The sequence below is a fragment of the Camelus bactrianus genome, chromosome 4, assembly GCF_048773025.1.
Source record: "Camelus bactrianus isolate YW-2024 breed Bactrian camel chromosome 4, ASM4877302v1, whole genome shotgun sequence".
In the NCBI taxonomy this organism is placed as follows: Eukaryota; Metazoa; Chordata; class Mammalia; order Artiodactyla; family Camelidae; genus Camelus; species Camelus bactrianus.
This window is the reverse complement of record NC_133542.1, coordinates 19,844,121-19,871,956: the sequence shown is the minus strand read 5'-3', so window position 1 is coordinate 19,871,956 and position 27,836 is coordinate 19,844,121. Positions and strand designations below refer to the sequence as shown.

Here is a 27,836-nt window from a genome sequence, read left to right as displayed (position 1 = left end):
CTGATTCCTTAGATTTGATGCTTAGTATGTTAAATTTCAGCCTGTCTTGTTTTCACATGAAAACATTCAACAAAGTACTCCTCTGGTTACTTTCCATAGTGTGACAAGAAGAATTTTCATTATCATTCAAGTTCTAAGTAATTTTAAATTTCCAGTATGGTCCCTTCAAGTCATAAGTTATTTACAAGCCTGTTTATGAATGTGTAAATATATGGCAGTTTAAAAATTATCTTTATTATTCTCTAACAATGGCATTGTGATTTTTTTTTAAATGATCTTTTCATTCTATTTCTTTGAAGTTTCTTGAGCTTGCTTTATGACCTAATACCCATGTGTTCTTGGAGAGAACATGTATTCCCTGATCTGGGGGTGTAAGCTTCTATTTATATCAAGTATTCTCAATGTGTTTTTCAAATCTCCTACATTTTCAGTCATTTTTTTAACCTGCTTGAGAGAAGGATTTTAAAAATATTACACTTTGTTGTTTAATTTGCCAGTTTCACCTTGTGGTTTGTTTGGAATTATTCGAACCTGTCTTATTATGTAGATACACATTTTAAAATAGTTTTATCTTCCTGGGGAGTTTAACCTTTATTCATAATATAGTGACCATCTCTATCAGTAGCAATGGTTTTTGTTTTAAATCTGTTTTTATCTGATATTAATATAGCCAATCCACCTTCATTTGGTTAGATTTGTCTCATACATCTTTTCTGTTCTTTTACTTTCAACCTTTCTCTACCTTTAAGTTTATGAGTAGCCAGTGTAAACATATTTTTTAATTCCAACCTGATGATTTTTGCTTTCTTTGTTCTATTTGCATTTGTTATGATTACCAATAATATGGATTTATTTCTACCATCTTGTGCTTTCTATTTGTCATTTTTTTAGTGTTTTCTTTTTCCTTTCATGCCTTCTTTGAACTATTGAGACACTTTTTCTTTAGCTTCTCCCTTTGCTGCTATTAAAGTCATACATCAATTTCTATTCTTTCAGTGGATATTCTAAATGTTAATGTGTGCACTTAAAGACTAAGGTTAGGTAGCATGTATATGTATATATGTGCCTATCAAAAAATTCAAATCTTTTAGAAATTTTAACACTGACTATTCTCCTTCAGACTTACGAGCTTTTGTTGTGTTTTAGCTCTATATTTATTAACCCCACAGATTTGATATTTTATATAATCCATGCTTTATACAGTCATCTCATCTTTATTGTCTCCGTAGATTACTTTGCATAGTCATTGTTTATTTAGATATGCTTTAAAATATTCCATTGTCTTTGATCTATATTTTTTCTTAAATCATAGATGTCTTTAAAGTTCATTTTTTCTTCTGTTTGGAGTATATCCTTTAGAAGTTCTTTTAGTGAGGGCTCAGTGAAAATAAGTGCTCTTTGTTGTTTTTTGTTTGTTTATATAAAATATCTGTACTTACTTCTCTTAAAATGTAGACATGCTGTGAAAATGATTCTAGGTTGGCAGTTGTCTTTGCTCAACACATTGAAGATAACTATCCACTGACTTCTAATTTCCGTTTTTTGTATTGAGAAGTCAGTTGTCATTCTAATTCTTCCATCGTCTTTTCTTTCTTTCTTCTTTTATGATTGTATCTTTATCATTGGTATTCTGCAGTGAGCTACGATCTGTGATCTGTGGAGGAACAGATCATTGTTTATCCTGTTAGATTTTCAGTTGACTTCTGACCTTGGGGATTTGTGTTTTTAATTATTTCCAGAAATACTCAGGAAATTATTTTCTCTATTTAGTCCGTATTTTTTATTTTGCTGTTCATATTTTCTATATCTTTGTCTCTCGGTCCACAATTTTATAGTTTCTTCAACTCTTTTCTTCCATTCAGCAATTCATCTCCCCTGCTGTGTCTAATACACTTTTTCTTCCACCTGTCAAATTTCTCATGTCACTTATATTTTTCACCTAGGTTCTATTTGCTTCTTTTTAAAATATAACAGATTCTGCTTTCTTTGCTTATATTTCCACCATTCTTTTTAAAAATTTTCTTAAGCACTTTATACTTTCTTATTTTGTATTCTGTGTCTGATAATTTCACTATGTGAACTTTTTGTAGGTTTGATTTTCTTGTTTTTGCCATCTCATGCTACCTTGTTTCCTCATATGTTTTGTGATATTTCTGTGTATTTCCACAGTTTTTGGAATTTAAGAGAGAATTCCTCGTAGCCTGGATTTACTTGTGTACTTTCTGGGAGAATTTATGTTTGTTTTTGAGGGAGGTGATGTTGAGATGGGGTAGTGATCAGTAATAATCAAGACCATTTTAAACTAAATTTTCGACATTGTGCAAATTGTGTCCTAAACTCTCATGAGTCCTGTTGTTAGGAATCCTGAAAGAGACTACTGTCTCCATCCTTAACCCATAGCCAAGCTGAGACAGGCAAGTTTCCTTATTATTTCCCTTTGTGAAGCTGAGTAGGTTTTGTTTTATTGGTGTAATCCCATTTTATTTCTTAAATAAACTTTATTTTATAGCAGCTTTGGATTCACAGCAAAATCAAGCAGAGAGCACAGATCTCTGATATTCCCCCTGCTCACCACATGTATAGCCTGCCCCACTGTCAACACCCTCCACCAGAGTGGTACATTATTGCAATCAGTGAACCTGCACTGACACATCATTATCACTGAAGTCCATAGTTTACATCGCGGCTCACTCTTTGTGTTTTACATTCTATGGGTTTGGACAAATGTGTAATTACAGGTATCCACTATTGCAGTTTTATACAGAATATGATTGTTCCACTGCCCTAAAAATCCTCTGTGCTCTACTTATTCATCACTCCCCCTCCCTACCCAGAAACCACTAAACTTTTAACTGTCTCCATTTTCTGGCCTTTTCCAGAAGCTAAGTGGTTTTTTTTTTTTTTTTTTTTTCCTTTCTCTAGTTTACTCTTTCTCTAAGGGTTTTCCTTAGAGTCTTGGCATCATGAGGGGATTTTGATCCTTTTCCACAACTTGCAGTCTATACACTTTATCCCTTGTTTCCTGCTCTTATAGGCTACTAAAATAGAAAGCTCTAAACCACCAGAACCCAGCAGATCCCTTTTGGACATCCATCAATTTCCTCTGTGAATTTATACTTTATCATTGGTTTTGTCTCTAAGGAAACTTTCTTGCCAGTTTAGCTGTGCATTTAGCATGTTTTTAAATGTTATTTTTACTTAAATGTAGTATTTTTAGGTGTTCTGTAGCAGGAAGCTTCCTCAAAGTATCTTGTTCTACATATTGTTGCATATGGAAGCCCCTTAACTCAACCCTTCACAGATACTTACTTATCATCAAGTTTGTACCAAGCTGATACTAGGCCTGTGGTAAACCAAGAATACGATACAGCATGTTAAGTCCAAGGGTGAAGGAATGTACAGGATGCTATGGTATCTCAGAGGGAGCTGCCAGAGGAGGACACCAGGAAGTGATACTTAAGCTTTAAGGAGTCAGCCAGGTGGATACAGGGAGGCCATACTGGATAATTTCAGCTGAAGGAGCAAAGCACTGAGAGAACGGCAGATGTTCTAATGTGAATTGTGGGCTGGACGGGGAGAAGTGGGGAGATCTGAGGCTATAGAACAGGCAAAGCTAGGCCAGCTCCCTGCAGAAACCTGCTGAGGTATTTGTTGCGTTGTCACACCATACAGAACAAGAAGAGCAGACTGAGCCAGTTGCAATACTGAGGGCACTCAGGGAGAGAAACAGTTTCAGCAGCCCTTTTCCTTCACTCCTTTTCAGATTCAGCCTTGCCTTAAAGAGAGACAAGATAAGAAAGGTCCAAAACTTACCCTCCAATTTTGAATTGTCTGCCACTCTGTCCATAATTCTGTCATTAGGATAAAAGCTTAATTCATGGTCTCAACACTTATCTTCCCCCTTTACATTGTTCGCATCGTGAAGGCAGAGAGTATATCTGACTTTTCACTCTAGCCTAGTGCTGAGTTAAAGTTTCTGTGTTTTGCAAACACGTGCAATTAACAGCTGTTGGGAGTGATAAAGCAGAAAGCGTTGTTATTCACCCAAACCTTACTGTAGATAAGTTTGGTCCATTTGCTTTCCCCTTCCTCTTCCTGAATCAAGTACAGCCCTCTGAAGGAAATGTAAGTTTTATAGGAAGAAGAGAGGAAACTCAGCTTTGGAGCCAAGTGCTCTTGAGGACGAGGCTGGAGCTTAGAGGCCATTGTGCTTAAAGTTTCAGAGGACAACCTGAAAACCCTGGGTTTCAGGGCTCAGCAACTATATGTCTCTAATTCTTTTTTGATTTCTTAAAATACGTCCATAGTCCAAGATCAACAAACTGAGAAGCATGAGCACATATGAACAAAGCGGAGTGTTGTCATCTATTCAACTTATAACCCAGGAAATTTGGCACATGATGTCATTTGATTAGACTCATATGTTAAGACATTCATTTAAGTCTCTTTAATTAAAATTTAAGCAACCAAATAAAGTAGTTCTAGAGGCAGGAAGGCTACAGTAAAGGCAAAATTCGGTGAACCAGGCACTGTCTCTGGGTCCTCTGAAGTTCCCTAGAGTGTGCAGCTCTCCCCTTCGTGGTGCTGGGAGTAAGAGTAATACCTGACGTGTATCGAGGGCTTACTGTGCCAGTGCAGATGTAAACGTTTTAGTGGTAGTATCTCATTTATGTCCCTTTTGCCCATAGAGCCACCATATGGCAGTGCCCGCCACTTTTAGGCCAGGGTGAATATGGAGACCCTATGGAGGGGTAGAATTTTTCTTTTGTTTAGGAGCTGGCACCTTTCACTGTGTTCTTATAGTGGTGCCCAGCAGTCTGATTTATGGCTGCAAATTTGGAAGCTGGTAAGAAGAGCATTAAAGGAGCACTGACGGACCCATCCTCTTGCGCAGGAGGAACGGGAGGTCTGGGATGTAGAAAGAGGAGGCAGAGGTAGGATTAGTGACAGAATGAAGGTCCTCGACTCCTAGGAAAGACAGAAGGAGGAGATTTAGACAGGGAACTGGAGATATATAGCAAACAGTGTAGGTTCCGCTTGACCACAGTAAAAGGAAGGGTGGATGCCTTCTCTGGCTATGTAAGGGAAGCTTTTACTCCCCTACAGAAGAGCTACGGGGAAGGGGGGCCTCCCTTCCTCCCAACTCTGCTGCCTGACACCACTGAGGAAGAAACTCCCAGCCCTGCTTCTTTTACTTTTGGCTTTGTTCCAATCCCATGGCTTTCAGATTTTCTAAGATAATCCCACTTTCAGTGATTTTCTTGGTGTTACCGTATCTATCCTCAGTCTGACATTTGATCTGGACACTATGGCCACCATACCCATTATGAAGCTTCCAGGAACCTGAGGAGACTTCTTTTAAAGGATCCATTTATATAGTAAACCATGAACTCGAGTGTCTGGAAAAGGAATTCTGATCTAGAAGTCGGAAAGAGGTGAGGGAAGGGAGAAAGAGAGTCATTAAACTCTTGATTGTTTTATGCATGGTGATCCCACTTCCTTTCCCTCATTCCAAAGTCTGTAAGGAAAGACACAGCTGATCTTCCCTGGTACCATGGACAAGTCTAAGGACATCTGGTTTCCTCTCTTTGGAGAATGTGACACGAGAGAACATCCTGTCTGTTTCCAGGTTGACTTGTACTTATGGTCAGGGTTAGAATCTACCATCCAAAGAGGAATCCAGCTTGAAGGAGGCCCTATTGCATTCCATTGACTGGAGAATAGATGTCTTTCTCCTTCACCCATGAACCTGGAACCTTCTCCCAGTTGGAAAGTGGCTCCACTCTGAGTATAAACTTGAGTGAACGGACTGGATAATAATTCAAATAGCAGCCTGATGTCAGCTTTGCAGGAACTAACTCAGGGGAACCTTAAGTTGTGTGCTATAAAAAACTTACCGAAAGAGTGCCCAGAGGTATTTCAAGTACTCAAGTACAAAAAAGTATTTCAAGAGATGTTCATGGTACTGTATTACATGCCTCCCAAAAGTAGTATTGATTAGACACACTACCAGGAAAACAGACAGCTGTCAGGACTCAGTGACAGCTGAAAAGAAGTTAAGCCTGCAGGCAACATTAGGCAGTTTCTTACAGACTGAGAGGGAGGGAGAGGATGCTAGGGTTCTCTGAATTGTCTAACATGGTACTAAGTTTCCCCCACTATCTGAAAGCAGAGCATTCCTATGAAATCTTTTCTAAGTTGAAATGGCTTAAAGTGAAGAAGCAATGACCTTAGGACACATCTTGCTAACAGATGCACAGAATAAATCGAGATAAAGCATGGATGCTCACAGATTCCGTTCAAAGTTATGGTGTCTTGATCCTGCAATGCTGAGGGTTATTCCCGGGGCAAGGAGCTTGGTAGAGCCACTTTCCCTGCTGGGGGTAGATGGCTGGGCTCGCTGCAAAATAAATGCTGAACACAATTTTTGCTTTTCACCTTTTTTCATAAAAGCAAGAATCCTCTTCGAATTTCTTTCGGTTAGTGAAAACAGGAATGAATGTAAGGCCTTTCGTAAAAGCAAAGTGGTATAAAGCAAATTTCGGAAAAGCTGGGGATGCCTGTATTTATCTTTGACTTGTTCTGGACAGTGTCTTTTTCCATTTTTCTCTAAATGACTAGCATAAGCACCACGTGTTCCAGAAGACAGCTTCTGTCTCAGTATTTGCTCCTCTGTAATATATCAAGCTTTCTTATCTTTCCCACTTATACATAGAAAAGTAGTGAGCTTGTTATGCAGCAGGCCCCAGCAGTAGTAACAGGTTAAGTACTTACATGCTGGAATGTGTCCCTTGTACTAGTCTTTCCTTGAACTTGACTCTCCACCACAAGTATTTTGGTAAATGCAATCCAAAAGCAAACAAACAAAAAACTGCAGAATTGTGTGCTTATAAAATGAAAACATATGTTGTGGTCCAAAAAGGATTACAAATTATCACTTCAAATATGCTACTTTGGGTGGGGGTGGGGTGGGGAGAACATTTATTTTAGACAATAAAAAAGTAAAAAGTCAGAAATGCTGATTTAAGAAAAGATACTGCTAAATTGGAGCTCATTCAAAGAAAAGAGCTAAAAATAATAAAAAGCCCTCAAGGGCTAAATATTTTCAAAAATTGAGAAAATTCAAGAGTATAACATGACAACAACCAAGTCCTACAAATACATCTAGGGAACTGGATTCCAAAAGTCTGCATTGTTTTGTCGACTGAAATAAATGCACAGCCTAAAAGTTGAGAGTTACGTTTTGTTTGGCGGGAGGACTTGAGCCAGGATGACAGCCTCTCAGATCGCTCTGAGGGACTGCTCCAAAGAGGCAGGGGAGGAGCTAGGATCCATAGGAGCTTTACAACAAAGATCAGGTAGTTGGAACAATAAAAGATTACTTGTTGTCTAAAGAAAACCAGGCATCTCAAGTTAAAGAATTTAGTGCTTTTCTATGTATGGGAGGAAGTAAACATTTGGGCTCATTGAATTCATTCCTCTGACAAGCACCTAGCTATCTAGGGCCAGTATCCTGTCCTTTCTTATTCTGAATCCGCTCAGAGTGCACCATTGTGAGTGGCTGCAGAAGCTGGGCTGCAGGCTTGTCTTCACTGGGGGGTTGTGGCAGCCGCTGATGACTTGATGGCTTCAGCATTCTTTGTTTACTGATACGGTTTGCAGTATTTTTCATTCACAGTTTGAAGGAGAAAAAAGGAATGCACTGAATTAAAAAGCTACCCGAAGGAGGAGGGGAACAGCTTTTAGAACTAAGTGTTTTAAATGTTTTTACACGGATCAGCTCTCAAGTGCCTGGAGACACTAAAAACTGGCCAGGCAGAGCATTTGTTTTCAGATAACAAGCTCTAATCGAGTAAGTAGGGTGAGGCTAATGATTTATTATATCATACATTTTGAGTCTCTTATGTCTGGACCTGGGCAGACCCATTGGAATGGTTTAGAGCTGTTTAATAGACCTGTAACCCGCATTCACTTAGTAGGCACAGAGTGGGGCACACCCAAAACTTGAATAAACTCAAGTGTTCCATATTATTTTACAGGATCACAAATCTGTAAAGATGTTATTTTATTGGGCATAGACCTGGTCCATAGCAAGGCATTAAAATGGTTAAGGATTAATTTTCATAGGCACTTACGTCCCTTAAGTATGTTATTTTCCAAAAGTATTGATTTAGAAGGAAAATAAAGAAAATCTGCAAATCTTTCATACCAGGGAAAAAGAGAACAAAACAAAGGGCTCTTAAATATATCTTGTATAGTCTCCCAAGAAAGTCTTTGGCATCTTCAAAAAGGGGAAAGAATGAGCCAAGAATGGCCTTTACCTACTGTGGCACCATCCTCCAAAGTCGACCCCAGTTTCTATTCTTCGTACTCCGAGTGATGTTTGAGATTTAAATATTACACTCTTGAAATATAATAGAGTTGTCTCCATACAGACTGTCTAGACAGGGCAGGGACTACGTCTGTTTAATTTCATTTTACATAGCAGCTAGCAGTCTTGCACAAATAAATGCTTTTGATGATGACGTTGATGTTAGTATAAGCAGGTGGCCAGAATTTGGGGATAAAGCTTGATACCTTAACATCAGTGCTTTACTGTGCCTGCATATAACACTGAGTGTTATATAAAATTTACAAATGTCTGGCTATTTATGGAATAATAAATTATTTCAGCACATTTAACGTTTCTTACTATCACCCTGTTAAAGTTGTTTACATAGAGGAGAAAATGTCAATCTGGACGATTCAGAAAGTAGGCAGGAATCCCTACTCAGTTTTCCTTGTGTCGGAAATGAAAAGTATTTGTGTAAATCTGTATTTTAAAAAAAGAGGGAAAAAGTAGATATTTCATCAAGATTTTCTAAGATTTCTTGATTAAAAAACTGTCAAGATTTAGATTTTCTGTATGATTTTAATAAAACAGAATTGGAGTTTCTACAATGAAAACATGACTTCTGTTTCACTTATTCTATGTATTAGTCATCCACCCCCCTCCCCACACACACCAAAAAAAATGAGTACTGGTATATAATAGCAAGCCAGCCAGATAGTTAAAGATCCCCGTCCTCCTGGACCTTGTGCTTTAGTGAGAGGACACAGACAGAAATTAAGCATAATAAATAAGTAAATTATACAGTGTACCTGAAGGTCATAAAGTGTGATGGAAAAAGGAAAAGTTGAAAGGATGAGAAGGAATCGTTAGTGGGAGTTGCAGTTTTGCATAGAGAAGTCAGGGCAGGTCTCACTGAGAAAGTGATGTTTGAGCAAAGACTTGATAGAGGTTGAGGTTAGTTAACCCCTTGGAATCTGGGTAAAGAAAATTCCAGGCAGAAGGGATAGATACCGCATGTGTCCTAAAGTAAGTGTATTTTTGGCGTGTTCAAGAGTAGTGGGAATCCAGTGTGGCTGGAACCAAGTAAGGAAGAGAATAGGAGGTGATGGGGGCCAGGTCTTTATCTCTGTCTGTGGTGAGGATTTTGGCTTTTAATCTGAGTGAAGTGAGGAGCCTTTGCAGAGGTGTAGCAAAAACGTGACATGATCTACTTTCTGCTCTAATAAGATCATTCTGGCTGATTTGTTGAGAAAAGTCTCTTGGAAAGGAAGGGTGGAAGAAAGAAGATCTGTTAGGAGATTATTGTAATAATGCAGGCAAAACATGATGGTTGCTTGGACAAGATTTTGGTCAGATTCTGCATACTTTTGTGTATAAAACCAGCCTTTCCTGATGTATTAGATGTGGGAACAAGGATCATTCCAAGGTAGCTGTTTGCAAAGTATGGTAACCAAACCAGCAATATCAGCATCATTGGGGAACCTGTTAAAAATGCAAATTCTTTAACCTCCCCAGATCTACTGAATCAGAGACGCTGGAGGGTGCAGACCTAATAATCTTATATTTTTAATCAAGCCTCCCAGGTGATTCTGATTCACACTCAAGTGTAAGAACCACTGCTTTAAGATTTGGGGTCTGAAAAGGATGGAATTGGCATTGACTGGGATGGTAAAGCATGTAGAGGAAACAGATTGGGTAGTGTGGGGGGAGGAGGATCAGGGACCCAGGTTTGGACATAATGAGTTTGTGATGTCTTAGACATCCAGATGGTGAGGAAGCAGTTGTATATATGAGTCTGGAGTTTGATGGGGGACCGGTGGCGTCTGAGTTGGAAATGGAAACTGAAACATTAATTATGTTTTTGAGAACAAAATACCATGTAAGATTGGATTGCATCAGAGGATAATTACTGTTTAGTAGTTTCATCTTAACTTTGAATAAAAGAAGCAGAAAGCCAAGGAATAAAGACCACAACATATAAAAGAAGTGTCCACTTAAGTATGCTAAGAGTTTGAGAGCTTTAAGGGCTTTAAGGGATATATTTTTCAGAGCCTTCATTTATTTTAGAGGAATTTTTTATGGTAATCTTTTCCCATTTTACCATCAGTACATTGAGGGTTCCTAATGTTTTGAGGGTAAGACTTAGGACTAATAAAATTTTCTAAATCTGTCAAGTAGCTGATAAATTTCTATGTATGTTTTCATCATGAAGTAGCAATTCCAAACTTCTGGAGGATAGAGTAGATACCTTATTAAGGAATTATAATTTTGTTTTCTTGGACAGTAACTTATATGGACGGTGATAGATCAAAGAAGCATGGAGGGGAGATCAAGAATTTACAGGAACAGTTACAGGGTAGAGAAATGCAGTAAGAAGGATAGATATTCTTCAGTGGTCACCTAAATATAATTTCCAGTCTTTTCCTGATAATATCAGGTATTAACGTTGACTTTATAAATAAAACCATAAAATCAGAATATGGCATTTATACCATGGTACTCATATAATCATTTCTGTGAAATAACAAAAGTAACAGAAAAGGCCAACCACCCAATCAATAGTTAAGGATAGGTGTAAAGCAGAGGGCTATTCCTCAGGAAGGAAAATGTCTTCTTCAAAACGAGAAAAAATAAAGAAAAAGTAGTGTTTTTCTTGACCCTGACTCTGTTCTCTATATTTTTTTAAAACCATTTTAAAGACCTTTCCAATGCTCCCACCTTAGCTGCTGAGATACCGTCTTTTACGTTTCATCCAGTGAGTACACTCTGGGAAGCTGACCCTCTTTGGTCCCACAGTGTAATCTGATCCACCTGTCATCATCAGGGGACATCTGGGATCCATCTTATCTTTCCCACTGGCTAGCTGATTAACCAGAAAATGTTTTGAATTGAATTCATATATGGCAGAACTCCATGGACTTTATGAATTATACTGGGAGCACATAAAAGGACAGCTTTTATTTTGTGCTTTTAAAGAAGGAAACTCTGAGGCTGATAGGATTGAGGGCTTAAAAATTGGAGAGAACAAGTTTTATATTGTATTAAATGGCTAAATATAGCAATTCATGTGATCATACGGCTATTTTAAATAAAATGTATTTTTTTCCACAGTGAGGAAGTCCTAGCTCAGTAGCCTGACACAGAGGTGTCAATCTACAGGCATTATAGTTAGTTGGAAATAGACAGAAGGCCAAGAAATGCATTCTTTTGCTCTCTCTTGCTCCATTTCTACTGGATGGTATTTCTGGGGGTGTATGAAGGGCTGAAAGCTGGGGGTCTTTAGTCCAGTGCATCCTTCCCACACCATGGTGGGTTTTTTTTGTTTTTGTTTTTTTTTGGCCAGGTTCTCAGTAGGGGGTGTGTTTAGTTCAAATAGCACCTGGAGTTTTCATTAATTTTGATTGTCTTCATCATTACCACCTATGAGGTATTTCAAAGATGATGCCCAGGATAGAATGTTAAATACTTTGCAAAGCATTTAGGGCATCAGTTTGTAAATCTAACTTTTAGGAGGATTAGGAACTACAGTGTTTTCATGAACCAAATTATAATTAAAAACTAACAACTTTTCGTATACAATGAATCTTTACACAATTAAGTGTTACTCTGTTGTAGTTACTATTATGATACTTGTAGGACAAGAGACTATGATGACTTTGCTTGAGTTTCCACTCCTGCAGCTGGGTGACTCCAGATGCATCAAGGATTCAGTGAGTGTCTTAAAGTAGGCTTGAGATGTTTTGGGTTCAACAAAAGAAGCTTTTGCCAAATCCTTCTTCCCTTAATTTTTAAACGGGTATTTCAAGGGAAATTTGATTCATATGTTTCTGATTCATTTACACTTAAATCATCAAAATGTTATTTTGTAAGAGCTATCTGATGTCCAAGAAGCTTTCTGAACCTGTTTTGTAAGTCCTCTTAAGCCGTTTTTCTTAAAACAGGAAGTTGCATTTTGCCAAGTACAAATAAACTCAAACATTAAAAAGGTTCAATTTCAGTTTCCAAATCTGAACTCCAGGTTTTAAGTGCATCCTCAATTTAGCAAAGTGTATTTTCCCACCCCTCAAAAATACGGACAGAGGCAAAGACAGTAGTGATAAAAGTGAGTAAAGGTATTCACAAGCATTATTACTCTCAGAGATACTTCTCCAGTAGTGAAAGTTCATAAAGCCTGTAGCAGGTGCTCTTGGAGCTAGTGGATACAGGTGACTTGTGAACAGGAACATCTGTTTGCTTGCTGCTTCTCTGTGATGTGTTTCAATATGTCTACTTTTTTGTTACAGAGAAGAAAACCTTAAAGTCTTAATATTTTTATTTCACTTTTTAATAATTTTACCTTTGACTGACTTTGATTTCTTTTAGTAAAGAGGGGAAGACTCAATACATTTTGCTGAACAGGGAGGGACTCAAAATATACTCTGTAGGCGTTTTATGTCTGTCCTAAGATAATGTAATAGTTTTAAAATGTAATTGATGCTCTTTTCCTGGAATTGGATAAATGCAGAAAATCATCCCAGGTTCATACTAAGAGGACTCTTAATTATATATTACCCTTATTACTTAATGCAGAGGTGATTCAGCCTGATCCTGAAGTTCTTTATAGCTGATTCACTTTTATATATCGAAAAAGAAGGTAGAAGTAATTATGAGGAGGGTTTGGAACCATTCTAAACAAGTTCCTCAATGTTCTGCTTTGTGGAGTCCACTTCAGTATTTCTTGTGTACTGTTGAGTCATCAAGAGACTCTTGGAATGACAGGTGTTATCCAACTGAAAATACTTTATTTAAACATCATTAATTAAACTATCAGTTCAACCGTGGAATCCCCCATGCATTGGCCACCAGGGAAACTTGTTGATCCTATAAAGCTGGTTTTATTAAACTTGCTAAACAAGGGGGAGCAGCACCTTGACAGTCTATGTCTTACTTGGCGGAATGGAGGGAAGAGGATGTGTTGGGCTTGGGGCCATAGGGAGTCACAGGGTTATTTCTGGGCAGAAGCTAGTAAATGAGGTCTAGTTGGAGACTGGTAGGGTTTGTAAACTAGGCAAGCTGGGGTCTTATTTTTGGAACACAAGTCCACAAAGAATTCATGTTAAATCAGTTTGTTTGTGCTCTTATCTTGGAACATATGGTCTGAAAGGAGCTGGTGTGAAAGCATTTAAGGTCAGAGAGTTTGTGTTGCATCATACAATTTACCTGTTTTGTGATTCATAGCATAGTTTTGCAGGTTGAGGGTTTTGTTTTATTTCTCAGAACAAGCACTAAATATCATGACAAAGTATAACACCTATATTGATTGATTAATCTTTAAAAAATTTTAAACTATATCCCATCATTTAAAAAATTAAGTAATGAATTTTAATTGTACTTTTTTCAGACAATATTCAAAATCACTTAAGTCTTGTTGGATACCCAGCTATCTACACCTATGTTATAAAAATTATTCTTGTCCCTTAATACTACATTTTATTCACTCTGAGAAAACATATGTGATACTAACAATAAAATGCCTTTCAGAGTTTATATTGTATTTTGAGCTAGTTGAAGTTCATCCAAAATAAGTGTTTAATTGTTTATACCCCAGTTTACCTAGAAAGAATTCATGCTTTCTGAAGTATTAGAGCTTTATATGAGACTTACTAGTAACACTAAGATTTTAGGAAAGAGTCAGGAGTTTCATTTTATAAAATAGCCTAATGCTATTCTCACAATGCTTATTCGAATATAAATAGATTTTCAGAGAAAGAAACCTTGTATAAGAGAACCCTTTAAAAGGATAATGTAGAAATCAGGAACTTCCAAAGGCCACATGCAAATTCATGATTTAAGATAAAAGATTGTAATACAAGGCTTCCCACAGCTGGATATTCTATAGTCGTCCATAGACAATCCTAATCTGAATGCATGAAGAAGAAAACAGACCTATCTATCAAAAACCTTTCCGAGGGATAGGTGATAGTTGACTTTTTAAAGCCAAACCTTAATTGCTTTCACTGAAGTTTATCATTCATTAGATAGTAGCCATAGTTAGAGTTTTATATTTTAAAATACCATTTATAAAGTATACATTTAAAACAATCTTGTTTTCTGCTGGTCTCAGCCAGTATGATTTAAAACTCAAATTCAGAGAATCTGTTGATTCTTCAACACCACTTTCTCTTCAGTGGCTTCGCTAGATAATCACAGCAATAGCTACCATGTACTGTCTTCCCCATGCCAGTACTTGGCTGACACAAGCTCATGAAATTCTCACCATGACCTTGACAGTTGAGTGTTGTTATTGCCTCTGTTCTAAGCACAAGGAAACGCAGGCCTAAGGAGACTCACCGTATTGCAGCCACACCCCCATCTGAGAAGAGAATCCAAAACGTTCCACTCTGCTGTGCTGCCTGAAGTTAAAGAAATTACAGGCATAATGCTTTTTTCTCTATTTTGTTCTCCATGTTTAATTCTAGATACCGTGCAGCCTATGTGTACTGTTTCAGGAAAAACTGACTAACAATCACACAAAAAACGCTGAAGGCAACTGTCATACCTTTTTGCTGCTAGTTGTGAAAATAAAGTATTGTCATAGCTCTTGGTATCAGAACTGGAAGTGACCGAGAGACTTTCACCTAACCTTGTGATTCTATGAAGTTCTAAATTACAAGGAAATAAAAATGGTATTACAGTGTGGAGGAACCCATGAATAGTCAACGTCTTGGAGGAACTATTTCAGGGTGGTTACTTTCCCAACTAGTATCTATCAATTCTATTTCCAGCTGGTTTCTTTCCCATTTAACTTCAATCAGACAATGTATTTTTAGGGAATTACTTTCTCAGATCTCTACGTGTTGAGGGCCAAATAACCATGTGACCTTTCAGATGCTATGGAAGGGTCCATCTGTAATGACAGAACATTTGCTTTGTTTTCTAAGACCTGCAGCACAAAGCTGCTCTAGTTTTCTGTTCGGGGCTGTCCTTTTAACCTTTGCTTGTCCCTCACCTTTTCTTCTTCTACAGGACTGCCCACCGGAAGCAGGTGATTTCCGAGCTCAGCAGTGCTCTGCTCATAATGATGTCAAGCACCACGGCCAGTTCTATGAGTGGCTTCCTGTGTCTAACGACCCTGACAACCCATGTTCCCTCAAGTGCCAGGCCAAAGGAACAGCCCTGGTTGTAGAACTAGCACCTAAAGTCTTAGATGGGACTCGTTGCTACACAGAGTCTTTGGATATGTGCATCAGTGGTTTGTGCCAAGTAAGTGCTCACTTCTTTTCCTTCTGTTTTTCCGGAGAGTTTTTTGTAAGTAGCTTTCACATAATCCTGCCATCTGAATCACTCAGTGTTACTTTTTTTTGGAGTTTATAAATGATGACAAATTTGAAAATTGACATTCAACTTCAGTTAAAACTGCAAGAGCTATATTTTGTTTTAGGGAAAGGTGGGCAGAGTTGTTTTTTTTTTTTCTTGAGTCTCACTTGAATGTAGAAGAATGAACATTCTTCAATATTGTGTATCACTTTTGTACTAGACTCTGAAATTACCTCTACCTTGGTTGTGCCTAAAATGTTGTGGTAGGGGGTGTGTGTGTTTGTATTTGGAGGCATCGACTTTCATTTACTTAGAACTTCAGAATTGCTCAGGTGAGATTGGCTCTAAAATCTTCAAGTGAACTGTAGGAGAATTTGCTGCTTCTTTATTGTAGCTTGCAATTTTGTTGAAAATTTAGGCAACCTATAGAGAAAGGCATGCCAGTGTCAGCTAGGTTGGATTTCAGCCCAGCAAATCTTTAAAATGGAGATAGCAAAGAGGACTGATTTCTGGTATCAATTTATCAATGTCTACTTCAGGTGGGGAGTTAGTGTGTTTGCCATCTTGATTTCGAAGTCTATTCTTTGGATTACGATGACCAGCCTAGTTTTTGGAGCAAGCAGCTGCTACATTTTCCTGTGTGCTCTATTTGACCATATACTTAACTATTTCACAAAGTAGACATTTAGAGAATCTTTGCCTCTCTCAAGAAGACATTGGTTGAATATATTGTATAGCTCAGTGGTAGAACGCACACTCAGCATGCTTGTCCTAGGTTAAATCCCTAGTACCTCCATTTAAAAAAAAAATCAAAAAAGAAATCTCTGGTTAAAATTTTTCTCTCTAGAATTTCTAATACCACAACTAACAATATAAGAATAAACTTAAAATGTGTTTCAGTAATTTGTCTTCTCAAGTTCACGTGCTTGTTTAAAACCTCTATCTGTAATCAGATGTAAAAGGAATAGCTGTAGTGTGAATGACTATTAGAGATGTGAGCTGTCCTACAAGGTTCTATGTGTATGCAGGGGAGACAGGCATACTAACCCTTCATCAGGTCTAGAATCATGAGGCAAGGAACTTGTGACGCATCCAAGCATTTCTTAGATAGGAGGATAGAGTAATGTTTACATATCTGAAGGTTTCTTTATATATAGGAGATATATGAATTTCAGATATAAATTTGAATATAAAATCTCACTATTTTAAAGCTAGGAAAGGCCTAACAGGTGATCTAATCAATGCCCTAAAAAGCCGTATATTTGAACACTGCTTGTGACATTTGATGTTTGCCTCCTTCTCTAGGACTCTCAGTGGCTTTGAGATATAATTATGGAATCTGCAAAAGCTTTGGAAATGATAGAGAATAGTAAATAGATCTAGACAAAGGACTATGTTGTACGGAATGGCAAATAAAAATAATAATTTCTTATGTGTGTATACTATTTGAACAAAGCAAGACAGATTTCCATTGTATAAATGAAGAACAAACAAACAAAAAAAACCAACAGAAAAGTTACGTGATTTTCTGAAGGTTATTTGGTTGGTCCTGGCAGAAATGGGACGAAATTTCAGGTCCCCTGATACCTAGTCCGAAGTTGTCTGTGCTATATTATATATTACACTGATAAATGAACCAAAACAAACAAGACAGGCCAGCACATTAGGTTTCATTTGTTTCCGTTGCATGGGAGTTCAACGTGGCCTCTTTTTTTCCTAGACTAATCCTGCCAGCTGGCCTTGAGTACCTTGGCAACTGAAGCAAGAATAAACATGCCTCCCTAACTTAGATTCTTATAAGTATGACCTGTTAGATTTGGGGGCACATGGAAATTATAGACTATCTGAAAAGATTGGTGACTTATACATAGAAATTATAATCAGTTCTTATTATTTTCTTCACTTATTTGTCTTGTTAGAGATAATAGTATGGTAAAGGAGATGGAAGAGTTCCGATTGCATTTAGACACTAACAAGTAGTTTGTCCAGAGAGCAGGGAACTCCCCCCCACCCCCCACCCCAGGATACAGTCAGGAGAGAGAGAGGTAGTTTGGGAGAAACCATGGAGGCTTGAATAGCAGACAGGACTATGATCAACAGTGGGAGGCCAAGAAAGGGTTTTAGGGGAGAAAGACAATCATAGCTCTGCTCTAGAAAGATGAATATAGCTGCAGTTACAGGATGCTTGAAGTGGAGCCTGGACCACTTAAAGGACCTGGGAGGTGAGGCGACCAGCTGAAAAGGAGGCTCTTAGAGCAACCAAGGTGAGGAGAAGCATGAGCCTGGGCCAGGCCAGTGACAGCAGGAACAGAAAGGGAACAATGTCTCAAACCAGGAAGGAGTTTTCATTTTGACTATAATTAGAGCAGGGAATATTTTTAAAAGAATACATCAAATGAATTATGTTCAGGGAATCAAAAACTATCACTTAATATGAATTTGTCAGGAATAGTATTTTGGATCCTTACTACCATTACCCTGATATCCTGTGTTTCCCTGATTAAAACCTACTTGAATTTTATAAAAAGGAGGGAGGGATCAGAAAGAGAGTAAGAACAGAGAAAAATATGATAGAAGTTTTCCCAAATGGATAACAGTCCTCAAAATTTACTTTGCAAATAATAAACTATGACATCATCAAAACAAAATTTTCTTCTTATCCACCAAAAAAAAAAAATTGATACAGGAATTAAGATGGAATACTTAAATGCAGTATATACTTTTCCAAAAGGACAAGAGTGAAGTTAGTCACCAAAAGAAAAGCATTCACCGCTGCCTTGGAAGAGTGGAAATATGCAGATTTCATCCTACTTAGAAAAAAAAAACTTCCTTTAGGTTGCATCTGTATACTGATGATTAGTATTTTTGGTCTTTGGTAAGAAACATTAAACATATTTTCATAATCTTTAAAACACTGTCAAAAATCTTAATGCTAAAATAAATGTGCAGTTTTTTGTAAAGAGCTTCTCCTGGTTTCCTTAAGACATCATCTCTGCACTATTTTCCCTTCTCTGTTTCTACCTCATTTGTTGGCAATTCTCAGCTTTTTCTCTGGCTTTATTGTAGTCTTATTATCACTTTTTTTGGTAAGCTGCTTCGAATATTTTTGATGCTAGGCAGATATAAATTATAAACTGTAGAGAAGCAAACATCCAGCTTTGGCCATAGTCTTGCCTTGATAGAAAATGACAGCATAACTAAGATATTCATTATTTATGAGTACCAATTATTTCAGTTATGCCTGTTTAATACTCAACTAAAATCCATCTCCTTAAAACTGTTTGGGCCTTTAACCCTTAAATAAAACTACAAAGATGTAGACTTTTAGATCCCCAAATACGTTAGCAATTCACAGATACTACTGTTGCACAGAGGAAGAAACTGGGAGCTAGAGATGTCATGAAGAAGGGGTTATCTATATTTGCTGTGAACTTCCTTTGGGAAAATTCCAGAATCATTGCTGTTTATAAGATATTCCTTATTCTTACTCAGTAGGATTAAAGCATCATATTAGGCAGCATATGCACTCTAATAGTAGTAGTAATCTTAATAATAATAATAACAACAACAACAACAATTTAAAAACAGCCTCCATTTTGAGTAACTATGTTATCTAGTCACTTTACATATATTTTTTCTAATATTTACAACTCTGCACATTAGACGACATGATCCTCATTTCACAGGTGAAGGACTGATGCTCAGGTACTTGCCCAGAGACACCCAGCTCTGACCTCAAATTTCCTGTTCCTCCTGGTGAGGCCAGGGGGATAGAGGCAGTGTAATGTTGAGTCCCCAAACCTGACTGCCTTCCAGAAACTCTTGGAGAGCCCTTAAAAGACACAACTCTCAGGCTTCACCCTCCAGAAATTCAGATTTATTTGTGCAATGTTTTTAGAACACTATCCTAATGACCCTCATGTTTGACCAGATTTATGAACCACTTACCAATTAGAAAGCAGACAGGATTTAAGGTCAAAAGACACAGATTAGACTCTGGCTCTTCTTTTATGATGTGTGTAATCTTGATCAAGTTACTTACCCTTCTTAAATTCTATTTTCACTCTGGAAAATAAGGTTGTCTCGCAGACTATAGAGCACCCAGTGAGATAATAATGCATGTGAAAATGCTTCAGGAGTTGTCAGGTACCCTGGGAATGGAGAATACCCTGAACATTTTGAGTTGCAAAATGTATCAAAGTAGTGGTACCCTGTGTGGAGTTTCATAACCCTGTAACAATTCAAAAACCTTTATAGAATGAGATAAAGTAACCAATCTCTTCATCTGCTATGAACATTCAAAAAGAAAAGGAGACCTTTTCTCATGTCCTTTCACCATCATCATTTCAGAAATGAAATTTTAGTAACAAGAAAGCAGTAAGAATCTAATTTCAGAATAAAGGACAATCTTTTAAAGTGAATATAGTTTCTCTTGTGAGAAAGTCTCTCCCCTGTACTTATTTTTCTTTCTCCAGAGCACAGAAATTGTCACTAATAGTACTACACAGACCAGCATTTGAAAAGCACTGCCTTTGAGATCATTTAGTCCGGCCCGAGAAATATTGCTGCACTAGGTTATGCGATTTTCCCAGGATCTTCCAGCTAGTTAATGGCAGACTAGAGGTCAGAGAATGTCACTGTTTATCAGCATTTTTAAACTATGCCCCCTGTGTTATTTCTTGAGCCTCTGCCACGGGCTAAAATCTTGTCCAGTTTTAATTCTGTCATTTATACATGGAAACAATAGGTTTAGTGAATATCTTTTCCACCCATGTTCTCCCCTGTCCCTCCCCCTTGAAATCTGACCTTTATCCCCAAGTAGGGTGGTTGTATTGATATCTGCCCCACTTTGCATCTCAGACTGAGAAACACTGGAGTTTTTTTTACTCAGCATCATTCTAGACTAGATGTTGGAGATAAGGCACAGCTAGGAAGACAATTTGAGTTAAGATCAGTGCTCTGACGTCATACTGCCTAGGTTTAAATCTAAGCTCTACCACTCTTTAATGTATGGCTTTGAGCAAGTTCTGGAGCCTTAGTTTCCATATCTGCAAAATGAGGGTATCTGTAACTGACTGATAGGATTGCTGTGACAGTTAAGTAATCAAATGCACTAAAGTGCTTATTATGAGCTTGTAGTAATAGTCGTATCCAAATTATTTCTGTCTTTGATTTTTCCCTCTTTGTGGCCTTTTTGATTACATGGTTTAATGTGGTTACACATACTAAAGGGGATCCTGACTTCCCAGCGAATGAACAGACCTTCTGTTAATTTCCTATTGCGACCTTCTTCTGCTAATAGCTCCACGTTGCACCATTGTCAACTTCTGATCCAGGGCAGTGAATTGCATCCTGTACGGAGTTAATGAGCCATCACAAATAGGATCAGCTCTATTAGTACTGCTGTTACTCATTTATTTTCATTATCCAAATTACCCCATTTATATTTGTTATAAAGCACAAAGCCAGTTTCTGTTTTCAGTATAAAAAAAGAGTAGCAGAAATTTATGGTTAGAACATGTGCTGCTGTTAAAAACAATTTTGAGATTATTTTGAAGTCAAATACAGAGAATTGCGTTTTATTTTTATAATTAATGAAATTCATCAGTTGATACCTAATATACATATATCAAAAGACAAAGTGCAAGTATAAGCCAGCTCTTTTGTAATGAATTTGCATATTTGTAATACTGTAGTGCTATTTCAGAAAACAAGGCATTTCAGAAAGGAAAAGGGGAATTCAAGTAATGCCTTAGATAATGTTGTAAAAAGAATAATACAGTAAAGAAATAAGTGATAAATTGAATCACAGAGTTTTGGCGTCTTTACTGTGGCTACGTTATAGTGAACCATAGTTCTAACAAAGAAGTTCTTTCCATTTTTAATAACTCCTGTGGTTAGTAGTTCGAAATGAATTGAATGGAATGATTATTTCTCCATCTCTGTCTGTGACCCGAGTCACTAGTATCAAATGTCTACCGGTTATTCTAAAGGTGGTGATGTCAGAAACACAGACTTGGCTGTTTTTCCTTCTGTGTTTTGTAATCTAATTCCATATGGAAGCAGGGCATTGCTTCAAAGATTTAATGCATCATCTTTCCTTTCTCCCCTTCGTGTGATACAGTGAAGATGAAATGAACTATATACTACCTACTAGTTGAATTTTAACAAAAGATAGTTTCTGAACATTGTTTTCCCAACACTCTTATAGGGACTGAGGATACAGAATTAAGTATCATCCCTCAGGAATGATACCTTTGTAGAGCTATTGTGAAAAATTCAGTTTGTTTGTTTATTTGACAAATATTTACTTAGAAATTAGCAGTGTGCTTGATCTTGGAAATACAGAATGGACAGAAAAAGACACGTCCCTGCCCTCCCAGAGTTGATACTGTGAGGGGAGATAAGCCAAGAGTACAGGAAAGTTTACTGTCATCATTGTGCTGTATTCTCCTCACTGTACACAGGAGTTTACAGTGGAAAGAGGAGTTTTCCTTCTAAAACACAGATTTAACTTTATTTCTTATCTACTTGAATCATTTCAATTGAATTCTCCTTCAGGATATGGAAAGCCCACATTTATTCACATGGTAGCTTTGTTTACCGGGTGGCTTGAAACAACAGAAACTTATTCTCCTGCTTCTAGCCTCTTGTGGAGTCTTTAAGTCCAAAGTTAGTGTATCATCAGGGCGATGCTTCCTTTGAGGCTCCAAGTAGAATCTTTCTTTGCCTCTTCCCAGATTCTAGTGGCAGCTGCCGGTGTCTGCTTCCATCTCCCACTGCGTCCGTGCATCTCTCTGTCTTTACGTGGCATTCTTCCAGTGTCTCTGTTTTCTCCTCTTACGAGGACACAAGTGATATTGGATTAGGTCCCATTCTAATTGAGTATGACTTCATCTTAATCTGATTATACCTGCAAAGATGCTATTTCCAAATAAGATCATACTCACAGGCACTGGGGGTTATAACTTCAACATATCTTTGGTGGGACACAATTCAACTGACAATAACACATGTCCCTGTGTATTTGTATATGGTACAAACATATACATATATGCATATACATAATACAAACATACGTGTATGTACATATATATTTAAATCATTGTCTTTTCTCTCTCTCCCTCTTTTTTTTTTTTAATGGAGGTACCAGGGATTGAACCCAGGACCTTGTGCATGCTAAGCACACACTCTACCACTGAGTTATGTATATATAATTTTGAATAGTTTGTAGAGCCACAGTGGGAGAAGTTTAGCCTGTGGTAAGTAGATCAGGAAATGCTCAGAGGAAGAGGTAGCTGGAAAGACCTAACTAGTGCGTAGAATTGAAGGAGAGTGAAGAGGTAAAGGGCTGCAGAGGTATCAGGACCTATGCCATGAAGGAGATAAGTAAGTTACATTTAAAAGGTTGGGTTTTTGTAACATTGAGGGCAGAAGGGTGCCAGTGAATTAATTCAAGCAAATGCAAGATAAGGTAAGATGTGTATTTTATTGAGGGCAATGGATTAGAGTGGGCCAAAAATTGGTATTGGGATAAAAACGGAGATTTTAGAATCAGGAGATAGATTCCATGGACTTGGTGACTGGTGAAATATAATGGGAGAGAAAAAAAATTTTGTAACATTTTTTATTGATTTATAATAATTTTACAATGTTGTGTCAAATTCCAGTGTAGAGCACAATTTTTCAGTTATACGTGAACATACATATATTCATTGTCACATTTTTTTTCACTGTGAGCTACCATAAGATCTTGTATATATTTCCCTGTGCTATACAGTGTAATCTGGTTTATCCTACATTTTGAAATCCCAGTCTATCCCTTCCCACCCCCCGCCCCCTTGGCAACCACAAGTTTGTATTCTATGTCTATGAGTCTGTTTCTGTTTTGTATTTATGTTTTGTTTGTTTGTGTTTTTTCTTATTTTAGATTCCACTTATGAATGATCTCATATGGTATTTTTCTTTCTCCTTCTGGCTTACTTCACTTAGAATGACATTCTCCAGGAGCATCCATGTTGCTGCAAATGGCGTTATGTTGTCGGTTTTTATGGCTGAGTAGTTTTCCATTGTATAAATAAACCCACAGCTTCTTTATCCAGTCATCTGTTGATGGACATTTGGACTGTTTCCATGTCTTGGCTATTGTAAATAGCGCTGCTATGAACATTGGGGTGCAGGTGTCATTCTGGAGTAGGGTTCTGTCTGGATATATGCCCAGGAGTGGGATTCCTGGGTCCTATGGTAAGTCTATTCCTAGTCTTTTGAGGAATCTCCATACTGTTTTCCACAGTGGCTGCACCAAACTGCATTCCCACCAGCAGTGTAGGAGGGTTCCCTTTTCTCCGCAGCCTCTCCAGCATTTGTCATTTGTGAATTTTTGAATGATGGCCATTCTGACTGGTGTGAGATGATACCTCATTGTAGTTTGGATTTGCATTTCTCTGATAATTAGTGATATTGAGCATTTTTCCATGTGCCTATTGATCATTTGTATTTCTTCCTTGGAGAATTTCTTGTTTAGGTCTTCCGTCCATTTTTGGATTGGGTTGTTTTTTTCTTACTAAGTTGTATGAGCTGCTTATATGTTCTAGAGATCAAGCCTTTGTCACTTTCATTTGCAAAAATTTTCTCCCATTCCGTAGGTTGTCTTTTTGTTTTACTTACGGTTTCCTTTGCTGTGCAGAAGCTTGTGAGTTTCATTAGGTCCTATTTGTTTATTCTTGCTTTTATTTCTTCTAGGAGAACATTTTTGAGATGTATGTCAGATAATGTTTTGCCTATGTTTTCCTCTAGGAGGTTTATTGTATCTTGTCTTATGTTTAAGTCTTTGATCCATTTTGAGTTGATTTTTGTGTGTGGTATAAGGGAGTGTTCGAGCTTCATTGCTTTACATGCTGCTGTCCAGTTTTCCCAACACCATTTGCTGAAGAGACTGTCTTTATTCCATTGCATATTCTTGCCTCCTTTGTCGAAGATGAGTTGACAAAAAGTTTGTGGGTTCATTTCTGGGCTCTTTATTCTGTTCCATTGGTCTATATGTCTATTTTTGTACCAATACCATGCTGTCTTGATGACTGTAGCTCTATAGTAATGTCTGAAGTCTGGGAAAGTTATTCCTCCAGCTTCTTTCTTTCTCTTCAGTAATGCTTTAGCAATTCTAGGTCTTTTGTGGTTCCATATAAATTTTACTATGATTTGTTCTAGTTCTGTGAAATATGCCCTGGGTAATTTGGTAGGGATTGCATTAAATCTGTAGATTGCCTGGGGCAGTGTGACCATTTTAACACTATTGATTTTTCCAATCCAAAAGCATGGGATATCTTTCCATTTTTTAAAGTCTTCTTTAATTTCCTTCATCAATGGTTTATAGTTTTCTGTGCATAATTCTTTCACCTCCTTGGTTAGATTTCTTCCTAGGTATTTTATTACTTTGGGTGCTATTTTAAAGGGGATTGTTTCTTTATTTTCTTTTTCTGTTGATTCAGCGTTAGTGTAAAGAAATGCAAGTGATTTTTGAAGGTTAATCTTGTAACCTGCTACCTTGCTGAATTCTTCCATCAGCTCTAGTAGTTTTTGTGTGGACCTTTTAGGGTTTTCTATATATAGTAACATGTCGTCGGCATATAGTGACACTTTTACCTCTTCTTTTCCAATTTGGATCCCTTTTATTTCTCTCTCTTGCCTGATTTCTGTGGCTAGGACTTCCAAGACTGTGTTGAATAGGAGTGGTGATAGTGGGCATCCTTGTCTTGTCCCAGATTTTAGTGGGAAGCTTTTGAGTTTTTCACCATTGAGTACTATGCTGGCTGTAGGTTTGTCATATACAGCTTTTATTATGTTGAGATACGTTGGGAGAGAAAAATTTAAGATGATATTCAGGTTTCTACTTTGAGCAAAGTCTGGTGCTGCTGTTCGCTGGGATGTGGAACAGAGGAGAAAGGTCAGGTGTTGGTTTGGGGCAGTGGTGAGGGATGAGAAGACGGTGTTTGTATAGTGCAGCGTCTGCCAAGTGACTTTCACTCAGTGAATTCATATCCTTTCTTCCTCCCTCTTAACTCTGCCTTAATTGAAAGGTGTGTTTCCAATAAGTTTGTATAGTCACTGTCCTGTTTATGATTAAAACTTGTCAGGTCATCTTTTTCTGTGACAACCCATTAGTTTGATAACAAGTCAACTTAAGTGTTCGTCACTCTTAGGAAAAACTGAAGTTAAATTAGCATGTAGTTCCTTGAGAGGTATCCTCCCTAGTTGGATAGTTAAGAGAGAGAAAGTGGCACTCTGTAGGGATTCATTCATCTCACAGTATCTCCTTCCTGCCACCTCTCTTGGGTCCTTTATTTATATATCACCTCTACTCATGAAAGGAATTCTTTGCTATTTGGAATTTTTTCCATCGTGATATTCAATTTCTGAGAAACTTTCTTTCTATAGCTTTCTTAGAAAAGCTTTTTACTTTTTCCTTTGGAATTAAGCATAGAATGGGAAGGACAAAATCACTGGTTTTGTTTTCCTAAAGAGATTCAGTGAAGTAGATGAAAGCAGAGCAAATCTAATTTAGAAAAAAATTTTTTCAAATTTTATCGCTTTTTGTGTTGATAGTTTGCACAGTGCATCATTCATGTCACTATGTGCTCTTTGTGCCAACTCTTTGAGGTATCTTTACTATCTATAATAAGGAGATTGAGGCTCATAGAAGATCATGCAGCTAGAAAAAGGCAAAGCTACAATTCAAATCCTATTAAATCTGTGTCACCCTTTCCGTGCAAAGTGGTGCAGCTGCTTTGGAAAATAGCCTGGCCATTCCTCAAAATGTTAAACACGGAGTTACCGTATGGATCAACAATCCCACTCCTAAGTATCTACCTCAGAGAAATGAAAGCGTATGCCCACCAAAACAAAACAAAACAAAACAAAACAAAAAACTTGTCCTCAGATGTTTAAAGCAGGAGTATTCATAATAGCCAAAAAGCAGAAACAACCCAAATGTCTGTCAGCTGATGAATGGATAAATAAAATGTGGTCTAATCGTATTACGGAATATTATTCCACAATAAAAACTAATGAAGTACTGATACTTGCTGCAACATAAGAGAACCTTCAAAACATTATGCTAAGTGAGAGCGGCCAGTCTCAGAAGGTTATATATTCTATTGTTACACTTGTGTGAAATGTCCTTAGTAGGCAAATCTATGGAAACAAAAAATAAATTAGTGGTTGCCTAGAGCTGGGGGTGCAGGTAGAACAGGGAGTGACGACTAGTGAGCGCTGGGTTTCTTTTGGGAATGGTGAAAACCTCTGAACAGATTTTAGTGATGTTTTCACAATTCTATAAATATACTAAAACTATTTAATTGTACACTTTAAATGGGTGAATTTTATGGTATGTGAATTATATCTCAAAAAAAGACATTTTTAAAATGTAGTGCAAAAATTCAAAAGTCTGGACTAAATACAAAGGCTGTGTTAGCTGTGAGTGACCTGAGCACAGTCTTTGACAGAGTTAATGTGACTAGCCCATTAGTTTAGGTGGGTGTCCCCTTCATTTGTTATTGTTCCAAGAAGTCATTTATAACCCTAAGGCTTCTTTCTTTCTTTCTTTCTTTCTTTCTTTCTTTCTTTCTTTCTTTCTTTCTTTCTTTCTTTCTTTCTTTCTTTCTTTCTTTCTTTCTTTCTTTCTTCCTTCCTTCCTTCCTTCCTTCCTTCCTTCCTTCCTTCCTTCCTTCCTTCCTTCCTCTCTTCCTCTCTTCCTCTCTTCCTCCCTTCCTTTCTTCCTTTCTTCCTTTCTTCCTTCCTTCCTTCCTTCCTTCCTTCCTTCCTTCCTTCCTTCCTTCCTTTCTTTCTTCCTTTCTTCCTTTCTTCCTTTCTTCCTTTCTTCCTTTCTTTCCTTCTTTCCTTCTTTCCTTCTTTCATTTCTGTGTGTTAAAACTGATTTGGAACCTGGCACACAACAGGTTACTAATGGATATATGCTAAATGAATGGATAGTGGTATCTGGCTGGAAGTTGGATAGCTTTCAACTTTTTTTTTTTCCCCCAAGGAATAAGTTTGGATTTGAGAAGGTCTTTTCTTCAGTAAATTCTCAACAAAGCATTATTCATTTAGCTACATTATATATTAACTCTGCTATTTCATTCATTGAATGACTTCAAATAAGACTATTTTGAAACTGAAAAGGGAACTTGAAATCTTGCAGTTTAATCAGGCC

General features: G+C 37.5%; 1 protein-coding gene across 3 annotated transcripts in view; it reads left to right on the top strand.

Moving 5' to 3' along the window:
* The window catches only part of ADAMTSL1 (ADAMTS like 1), an 825,746-nt gene that overhangs the window by 520,474 nt on the left and 277,436 nt on the right, over positions 1-27,836 (top strand). For all 3 annotated transcript variants that reach the window (XM_045509897.2, XM_045509896.2, XM_010946030.3), the window contains one exon: positions 15,338-15,574. In XM_045509897.2, coding sequence (XP_045365853.1) covers positions 15,338-15,574 — 237 coding nt within the window. The remainder of the gene's footprint in view (positions 1-15,337; positions 15,575-27,836) is intronic.